The sequence below is a fragment of the Vanacampus margaritifer genome, chromosome 2, assembly GCF_051991255.1.
Source record: "Vanacampus margaritifer isolate UIUO_Vmar chromosome 2, RoL_Vmar_1.0, whole genome shotgun sequence".
In the NCBI taxonomy this organism is placed as follows: domain Eukaryota; kingdom Metazoa; phylum Chordata; class Actinopteri; order Syngnathiformes; family Syngnathidae; genus Vanacampus; species Vanacampus margaritifer.
In genome coordinates this window covers 6,912,030-6,922,089 of record NC_135433.1, presented here as the reverse complement: position 1 = coordinate 6,922,089, position 10,060 = coordinate 6,912,030, and the positions used below count along the sequence as shown (strand labels likewise).

Below are 10,060 nucleotides of genomic sequence, written 5' to 3'. Positions count from 1 at the left end.
ATTTTGACACCATATTGAAGAAAAAAAAAATCTGTAAATAGGTGAATCACCAATATGGTGGACCACTATATTGTGATTTACACTAATACTTAACTCTATCTCTAATTTCATTATGTACCTACGGCCAGATCACGGCCGCCTCATTTGGTGCTCCCTTTCCTATAAAAGTAACTTAGTTCCATTCCCTGTTCTGTGGTTATCATCACACTTTACAGGTCCATTTGAATTACGTAAAATGTGATGAATTTTCCTGTACGTGATGGGCATAGCGGGGGCTCTCGTGTTAGATTCCAAGTAATATTGCAGAGGACATGCAACACAGTAAAGCAGAAGTTGACAAAAAAAAAAAAAGTGACACAAAGTGAATTTCCTGTACTGGAAAAGTGTTGTAACAGAATCCTCCGGCACAGCAGTGATAACTCACTTGCCATGGGAGTTCATTGCGACGCCCTGACTCATATGAACGGAACGGCCCACTGGTTGTTTCGAAACGTTGCCTGGCAACCGTTCAACGCCGCCTCTAACAATGGTTTTTATTTAGTGACAGAAGACGCTGTTATTTAAAACAAGGAGAAAGACTTAGACAGGGAAGATAATAAAGTCTATCATGCACATTCTTCCAGATTAGATTCAATTGTCTTCAATTGAGTTATGCTGTTGTTAAATTTGTCTCATGGTTCTATTCTTCTTATCAACAACAACTAGATTCTTGGTAGAATCCCTGAAAATACTCAAATACTAGGGGGCGTTAAAAAAAAATAGATTCGGCGATATATCGCGATATTCTCCAATTGATTCAATATGCGGTTATTTGTAAACATCATTTTTTTAAAATGGAAATATTCAACAAAGCGTCTCACTTAGGGTTAGGATTCACACATTAAGCATGGAAGAATGTTATATTAATGGAACATTAAGCCGTAATATTTTATTTTAGTACTGTTCAAACATGAAAGACTGCAACCTGTAAATGCAGTGGCTCACTTATAAGCCTGAATTTTCAGATAAATAAATACATTTTCATACAAATCTTACAGCGTACATGTACAAGTTTACTGATTTGTATTTTCTAAATTCGAGTTTAAAAGAAAAAAAAATCGCAATAATTAATTTATAGATTTGTATCGGGATTAATCGGTATCGAATCGTGACCTATGAATCGTGATACGAATCGAATCGCCAGGTACTAGGCAATTCACACCCCTATCAAATACCAAGTATTTTTTTCAGTACAAATGACATGTTTTAAGTTTAAATGGCCTTTGGATGTATTTGTTTTAAAGCATGTATCCATATTCATCCTTTCCTTGAGTTTGTCATCTCAGAAATTGTGTTCAATTAAATTAAATTGTAACATAATCCGCCCAAACTGTCGTTTTGAGTTGACATTTATGTTATGCTGTTGTAAAGTTCTGTTGGGAACTTTCACCGGTTCTATACTGTATACTGTACTAATAATAAAAAACAGAAGACTGCATATTATTACTATTTACTGGATGCCAGAAAGATCTCTGCTGGATGTAGAAGTGGCCTCATGGTCTTAACGAGTTTCAATTAGATATACAGTATGTGCCAGAGTGCAAATAGTGATAAGAAGATGCTGAGCCAGGACAGGTCACAGCGACACAACGGGTCAAGTCACCTATCGAATCATTAAGAGGCCTAATCTAAAACTGTTTAGATAACGCTTGGATTCATTAGTTATTTTTTATTTTTTTTTTTAAATAATTTTAAAGCTTTGTTTCTGAGATTGTATGAAAAAATCCAAATGTGGATTGATTCTTTAATTTTAGTTTATTTTATTGCATTGTGTTGTATTCTAATTTTTATTTCCATGGAAAAGATGCCACGGACTTCCGACTTCCGTGTTTCACATATCAGCGTTGTTTCTGGCCACTGATGGCCGCGTTCCAACACTCGCACCCGGACTTCCGACTTCCGTGTTTCACATATCAGCGTTGTTTCTGGCCACTGATGGCCGCGTTCCAACACTCGCACCCCCGCCCCTGCGCCCCACAACCGCATCGGTGGGAGCGCGCCTCATGGCGTCGCAACTCTCTGAAATGCTTCGGACAACTGAGACAGACACACTAGTGCACTACACACTCGCCCGTCGACGGGAACGCGCAACCGAGGGGCTCAAAGGCGGAAGCGCAAGAACTGGTCCGCGGCCATACGTCGCAAACAGGAAATGGAAACAAAGCTGATGTGTAAAAACCAGGAAGTCGGAAGTCCCGCCTCCTCCATGGAATATTACATTTTTTTTAATTATTATTATTATTTTTTGTATTGTACTGTGCATTGTATTCTATTGTGTTTTCCTGCATTTGTATTGTATTGTATTGTATTTGGGTTTTATTTTGTTGTTTTTAATTCTTTTGTATTGTACTGTCATTTTTGTGTCGTATTTATAACCCTAACTTGGATGAAAACTCGCGAAATTTTGCGCCTGGCAAAAATAATAACTATAGTTTATTGTGAGACTTTTCAAAAATGGCTCAGTAACACCCCCTACAAATTTTCAACAAAGCAGCCCTGGTTGTACGTTTCACTTAGATCTACAAAAAGTTGGAGACATATGTTAAACCCAACAGGAAGTCCCCATTTTGGATTAACTTTCAAATTTTACCAAATTTTTGGCCCATTATAGAGGTCACATTTTAAAGAACTCCAACCACAGATTTTATACCATTGACTTGAATTTGAGTTTCATCTAGATGAAAAGTAAAAGCAGAACTTTTTTCTTTCACCTTATGCTGTTGCTGCTTTGCTGAGAAAAATGATTTGGTTGGTCTAATGTTTAGACCACCTCAATTTAATTTGATTAATTTAAATTTTAAACCTGGCAACAACACAAAACAAAACATCTGTAAAAATTTATTGTGCTATTAAAAAATAAAAATAAATCCATTGTGCCAGTCAACCCAACGTGACCCGGATTGAGGGCTGTTCGCAGCTCGAGTTAATTTTAATTTCAGAATCCACCCAGTTATTAAACAACGCAATTCCTTCGATTTACCACAAGAGTGCACTCGACCTCCATCCAACCCTATTTGTCGAAAAAGCGCCATTGGGTGACGTGTCTCAGGCGACTTTTGTCTAGGTGACGTCATTTTTGTGAGACCGGCCAACCGTTATTGGGAGAGTCAGTCATGGCGTCCGGACCAGGAGAGTCGCAAAGCGGTCACGACGCTGAACTGGACGAATTACTGGACAGTACGGTTATAATTAACATATCAAATATGAAATTAAATAAAAGTCGACATTTTTGGGACTTAATCCTGTTATTAAACGTGTAAAATGGCGGTTGTTACTTAGTCGAATGCTGTTGTGACTCCCAGTGAAGTTGTCAAACTAAATTAAAGCCTTCCCGTGTAGTAAATATATTGCTTACAATTACCATTAAACGTGTGGTCTTGTACTTTAATAGGAATTTACCAGGAAGGTAGTGCTCAGCATGCTTTATCACTCGCCTCTACAACACTTGGCTTGTATTGTGTGTTTTATAGTACAGTCCTTTAAAACTTTGATGTGTATTTTTTTTTAGGTGCACTGGATGACTTTGACAAGCAGTCTGTGCTTCCTGAATCCAAAGCTCCTTTCTCCTCGTCCAGCCATGAAGCAGAGACGGTTGGTGCCATTCATTTGTGTGTTTTTTGTTACGAAAGCACATAGAATTTTTTATTATTTTTTTTGAGTGGATATTTTGCTGTGACGCTACTTTACCGTACTACAAGTACAAATTATGGGCCAGCCAAGGTATACTAGCTTGTAGCGCAATAGTTAAGTTGCTCACCCTGAAAGTACAGGTTCACGGGTTCTGTTTTTTTTCCTTCATAATTTTGTAGTACAATTTCAGCCTATATACTCTGAGGGATGTTTAGGGTTAGGCTGGTAATGCCGATAGCAGCCTGTCTTTGTAGTGGTAAGGCAAAAATAAAACGACACAGAAGGGGTGATGCGATTGACCAATCAGAACCATTCACAGCAAAATAACTAGCAGGAGAGTTGCCAGTCATGGCAAAATATCCACTGCCAAAAATAAACTCATTCGTTTTTCCGACACGTTACCCAACAGCAGCAGCCACCGCTGCTCGAGGACCGCAAGCTCTTCGAGACGCTCTTCGAGGGTGACATGGCGGCCCAGGCCCAGCAGGAGTGGGAAAAAGCCATGACGGAGCTGGCCCAGGAGGAGCCCGACCTGCTCCAGCACTTTCAGAAACTCTCCGAGGCGGCCGGCAAAGTTGGCGAGTTTGCCTGTTTTTTTTTAATTCTTTTTGACCAACTGTAGTTTTGGTACCCACCTGGTTAAAAAATGTGTTTATTGCACGCAGGGACTGACACGGCTTCTCAGCAAGAATTCACCTCCTGTCTCAAAGATACCCTCCGTGGCCTTGCCAAGAATGCCGATAACTTGCAGGTAGACTTTTTATGACTGATATGTTACTATGCTTGTCCGCTAAACCCTCACAATTAGCTGGGGTTAGTAAACTAACAATGAATGTCTCCTATAGGAAGTAATGGAATTCCAGATGACAAATATTAACGTTGTAAGGAAGATCAGCTTTTTCTTCCGCGTGTTCGTTGTCTTTCGGGTAGAGAGAATGTTGATTATCTGAATACAGGCTGGAGATCGGTGAACAGTTCCTTCGAAAGTTTTATTTTTACAGAATATTCCGGGCACAAGTGAGTTCCACATGGAGCCTGCAGCCTCTCACAAGTGCCCCGATTACAGACACTTACAACCTTCATATACTATCTTGAAGGGCGGTACCACAAAGCCCCCACCAAACAGCCCACCTGGAGTTCACCGGACATGGGATAAGACTTTCAAAACATCATTGATTACAGACACTTGGCAGAAATTGCGATAACGCTCACAAAGCTTTACTGAGGAAATAAGGAAAATTAAAACAGTTATGACTAAATCTGGGCAGAAGACCCTCTTCAACGTCCATGGCAGTGAATGAGTTAAGAGCGTAACAACAAATTAACTATTTCCACCATACTCAACTTACACGTTTGTTTTCCCACAGTCTTCCGGTCTGGCCGGAGACGATCTGGTCAAGGCCCTGGAAGGCTTGGGGTTGGACGAGGGTGGCGAAGGCGTCAGCGGCGGGGGCGACGATGCCAACATCCTTCCCGTCATGCAATCCATCATGCAGAATCTCCTCTCCAAGGAGGTGCTCTACCCGTCCCTCAAGGAGATCACCACTAAGGTTTGTCAGCGCGCTCAATGTACGGCAGCGGATGTTTATATTCAAACACGCTCGCCCTCAGTATCCAGAGTGGTTGGAGGCCAACAGGGCCAGCCTGAGCTCAGAAGACGTCCAACGCTATGAGCAGCAGGCCAAGATCATGGGAGAAATCTGCCAGCGCTTTGAGACGGACGAAGACGGTGACAAGGTCTTTGAAGGCATCATGGAGCTCATGCAGAAGGTAAGAGGACTCTCGTCAAAGGCTCGAAGCGCTCCTCATTATTAATCTTTCTCTGTCCTCATATCACCTTGTTTTGCTTCACAGCTGCAGGACCTTGGACAGCCACCTAAAGAGCTCGCAGGAGATGCTGTAAGTTGATGATCAATTAACATTTTGCTGTTTTTAACCCTGGAGAACCCACTGGGTCAAATTTGGCCCCTATAAATTCTGCTACTCAAATAACAAAGACCTTTTTAATTTTTTTTACAAATTTAACTTCAAAAGTCCAGAGTGCCACTTCTGACCCCTGCGTGGGGCCATCTAGTGGATGAATATTGCACTTACATGAGCCAGAGTGGTGGTGACAAGATGGCTGGCAACATGCTGTTTTGTTGAGCTGGAAATCAATCCAAACAAAACCATCTTCTCAGCAAACCATCAGGTGGTAAAATTGTGTTTTTTTTGTTAATCTATTTCATATCATGTTGCAGAATGCCTAGGAGTATGTTTTATATACATATATATATATATATATTTTTTTTTTTGATACATTAGCAACTCTGAGCTAGTTCAAAAAAAGGGTTAAAATTGAAAAAACATATATTTTGGTGTTCAGTGAACTTATAGCAGTCATTTAATGTATAATTCATAATTTTCCAAAGAAGAAAAGGGTTCTTGGGTTCTCCAGGGTTAAAGTGTTTATTTTTACTGATAGGAAGGAATTCTCCTTAAGTCAGTCTTTCTCAAATAGGGGTCAGTGCAGTAGTGCAGGCATTGCAGTGCAATGCCGAGTGGAAAGGAAGGGGGATTTTTTTGTTTCTTTAATCAGTTTTTGTTTTTTAATTGCCATACAGGAATGAGGTGTAATTGTACATCCACCACAGTAGGTGGCAGTGGCTCTCTCATTGTCAGAGAGTGCCCAAGTAGTATTAACTCTTCTGCAGAAGTCTCCTACGGACAAATGATAGTTGGGGGGTAAGATGGATTTGTTTCTTTAATAAATAGTTTTTTTTTGGTGGGGGGGGGCAGAAAATGTTATTTTATAGAGGAAATGCTTGAAAAATTGAAATAATTTCAATTCAAGTAATTTGACTTGACTTCTTTTTAAACTTGTCTATTTTGAGAAAGTAATTATTTTAGATTTGAAATTTGGAAAGTCACTTTTTTACAGAAAAAAAGTTTTTTAGGAAAACTTCCTGTTTTAAACCCCCTTTCTTAGGGGGAAAAATAACTCTTAGATTTATCTTTCTAATGTTTTAACATTTTTTCAAGGGGGGGGTCTAAAAAAAAACCTCACCTTTTTTTCTTTTTTGAAAAGCAACTTTTAAGAACATTTTTGTAGGAAAAGGTCATTTTTGAAAATCACTGATTCTTTTTCAGAAAGTCACTTTTTTAATTGATTTTTTAATTTGATATTTTTGAGGGGGAAAAAACTTTTGAAAAAATACTTTAGATTTAAAAAAAACATTTTTTTTTGTAAATGTCAAAATTTTTAGGAAAAATAAATGTTTTAGTCACTTTTTTTAGGGGAACTTTTTTTTTTTTTTACAAAAATGTTTGGTTTTGTATTATAAAGACAACTATGCTTGATTTTAGTAAAAGGAAGTTCACACTCCTTTTGAAGTCTTTTTTTGTAAAGGAAACATTGTGCATTCAGACTAGCCCTGAAGGCAAAACCTGACAGACTATTACAGGCAGATGGAATCGATTGATTGATACTGTGTTTTTCTCCCTTCGCCAGCCTCCTGGCTTCAACTTGGACATGGACTCCCTCCACCTCCCAGGTGGCCTTGCGGGGGCCGGGGCAGCCGACCAATGCGCCATCATGTGAGGAGGCGGCGACTCGACCCCCGGCTGTGGACAAGGCCACACCCACCAGGAGTTTGGTGGTGGCATTGTGACGCTCACGTCGCACACGCTCGCCCTCACGCCCGTAACACGCAGACAGATGTGGACGAGGTTGAAAAGTTCCAACACACGTTCGAACATTTAAGCATCTGTGCGTTTGTTATTTTTTCATCCAGCGCTCTGATTTTAACTGTATTCCTTCCTGCAGAATGATGGTACTGCACCCTCCCTGGCATGTCTTTCACCCTCCTGTTATGTCCTGGGTCAATTAGATAATAATTATCTGAAAAATGAGAAACTCCATTACTAACCCTTTTAGTCATTATTTAGTGCATTAACAGCTTACACTTCAATAAGGATCATTCACTCAAATTTTGTTGCACAAGTTGATTATACTTAAAGGACAGTGTGTTGAATTTCTAGGTTTTTTTCAATGTTATTTCATTTTAGGAACCCGCAATTTATTTCAATAATATGCACAAAAATAGGTTCTATCACATCATCGTGCATTTTTTATGTAATTGTAGATCGAGTAATTACTAATTAATTATACAACATGGCGCCTTACAGGAGGCTAACATGTTTCGCTGCCATCGTCCTGATAGGAGAAGAACTTTGTGAACTTAGTACTTGGTGATAGGCTTGCAAAGTGTGGTCTCTCTGAGACACCACAGTGCATGTGGTTCAAAATCCATGCACCTTGTTGCATTCCATTATCTTACCACCAGGTGGCACTAAATTCTACACACTGTCCCTTTAAAACCAGTATTTCATACCAAATTTGTTGGGTTTAAGCCTTTTTATCCAGGTCAATATTTAAAAAAAAATATTTACAAATTTTACAGGTCAATTTGACCTAGAGTAGAACAGGAGGATTAATATAGCTAATAAAAAAAGGGGGTGAGGAATTTAAAAATGCAACTCAAATAAATCTAGATTATTTACTAGTTTATTTGAATTTGAGTATAACAAATTGTTGGGACGTAAAAAAAAAACCTAAAAAAAATATAGATTTTTATCCGCCGTTTAAGTAAAGTCTTAAACAAAAACAAATGGCTAACAAAAATAAAGGGCATGGAATTTTCAACAAAGAATGAAATCCTGATTTTTACAGGACAATTTGACCTACGGTATGAGAGGAGGCTGGAACAAAAGAAGAGGCTAAAAAAACTGTAGTTTATAAATTCAGATATTTACGGGTCAGTTTGACTGCCAATATGATATGACTGTTAAAATGGATCAATTTGACCCCTGCATACTAACAGGAGTTTTAACTGATGTGAGTGAGTAGTCTGTTCATGTCTTAATGTGATGTGTATAACATAGACATAGAAACGCCGGACTGTATGTTGATCTTTTTTTTTTTTAAAGATAATTGTTTCCCACAGTCATCCCGGTATTGATCTGAAGTGATTAATTTGATGATTATAGTGTGAGGTTAACTCATTAACTGCCATTGACGGCTATAGACGTCAAAAATTCATTTGAGCTATCGCTATTAGTTTCACATTTTCTTCCACTTTTGTTAACAAGAGTATGAAAACCTAGGAAAAAAATATTGTTTATTTAGAACAGATATAAAATTTGTGATTAATCGTGAGTTAAATATTGAAGTCATGCGATTAATTAAATTTTTTTGTAATTGTCTGACGCCCCTAATTTTTGTAATATTTGTTTTCTTTTTTTTAATTAGGGCCATCATGCGATTATTATTTTTTTATTGTAATTAATCACATGACTTCACTAGTTAACTCAGGCGTAATCACAAATTTTATGTCTGTTCTAAATGTACAATACATTTTTTTCTAGGTTTTCATACTCTTGGCAAAAGTGGAAAAAAATGTTAAACTAATAGAAATAGTTCAAATTAATTTTTGACGTCTAATGGCAGTGAATGAGTTAACTTCCTAAAGTGCTTCCCTCAAACATTTGTATTTTTATTGTAAAGATTGATGTTTGTGGGAGTGGACGGTTTATAAGCTCCCACTTCAAAAGGTGCATTAACAAAAGGCCTAAGCACTTTGTGTGTGAAACAATGTTGCTTCCCCGCATGCAACTATGGAGACGGGTCGAGAAAGCGCAGGGCAAACTGCTCTATAATAAAAGCAATGCAGAGGGAGGTTTGTGTTAATTGAAGTGCTTTCATCATCCTGCCATTCATTCAGGGCTGAACGATGTGGCTTTCGCAGGGCTACTACTACGTGTTGTTTTGCCCTCTTTTTTTTTTTTGTAAATAAAGTGTACTTAATAAAATAATTATGTCATGAAGATGAACTTGGATTATGTAGTCCTTTTTTTTTTAGAGGTGGCTATTCTGATACTTACACTGTAGCATTTTCTTTTGGGGTACGTGACCTACTGAATGTTAAACAATTAAAAAATATATATTTAGTGCAACATTACGCCTTTCACTTTGGAGTTTGTTTGTTTTTTATCTAAAAAGAAAATGTGAATTGGGGGGATTTAAAGTTAAAAAAGAAAAGAAAACTGTACAGATAGACAGATACAGATATGTATAATTAAAAAAAAAATCAAATTTTTTAAATACATTTTTTTTTCGGTCCATATAACAGGATGAAAGTGGTAGAAAGTGCTCGTTGTCCGGACAAAAGACACATACAGTAGGAGTCACCCCAAAAAAATCTGCCTTTACATTATTTAATATTGACTTGGTAAGCAAATTGATTAACAATAGAAGTAGACAAGTAGTACACATCATGCTCATTTGTTTGAATTAAACGTGCTTCTTGGCCTTTCATCTGCAAAGCCACACAACAAAACAGAAACAAATGCA

At 38.1% G+C, this 10,060-nt stretch overlaps 1 protein-coding gene across 2 annotated transcripts; it reads left to right on the top strand.

Annotated features, from left to right (window-relative positions):
• Positions 1-3,093: 3,093 nt before the first annotated feature.
• On the top strand, positions 3,094-9,540 carry pex19 (peroxisomal biogenesis factor 19). 2 transcript variants are annotated; one of them, XM_077558986.1, is made up of 8 exons: positions 3,094-3,216; positions 3,548-3,630; positions 4,082-4,247; positions 4,335-4,420; positions 5,037-5,219; positions 5,281-5,439; positions 5,524-5,568; positions 7,160-9,540. In XM_077558986.1, the coding sequence occupies exons 1-8, from the start codon at positions 3,153-3,155 to the stop codon at positions 7,247-7,249; spliced, it is 876 nt and encodes a 291-aa protein (XP_077415112.1). In that variant the 5' UTR covers positions 3,094-3,152; the 3' UTR covers positions 7,250-9,540. The 2 variants fall into 2 exon arrangements, with proteins under 2 accessions (XP_077415112.1, XP_077415111.1); XM_077558985.1 differs by having other exon boundaries at positions 4,079-4,247.
• Positions 9,541-10,060: the final 520 nt, after the last annotated feature.

What these genes read in the sequence shown, in the direction of transcription:
- pex19 (XM_077558985.1), top strand. Translation starts at nt 3,153, where the DNA reads ATGGCGTCCGGACCAGGAGAGTCGCAAAGCGGTCACGACGCTGAACTG. An exon ending in ACTGGACGAATTACTGGACA is followed by an intron (nt 3,217 to 3,547) that starts GTACGGTTATAA and finishes ATTTTTTTTTAG; the next exon opens with GTGCACTGGATGACTTTGAC. An exon ending in CCAGCCATGAAGCAGAGACG is followed by an intron (nt 3,631 to 4,078) that starts GTTGGTGCCATT and finishes GTTACCCAACAG; the next exon opens with CAGCAGCCACCGCTGCTCGA.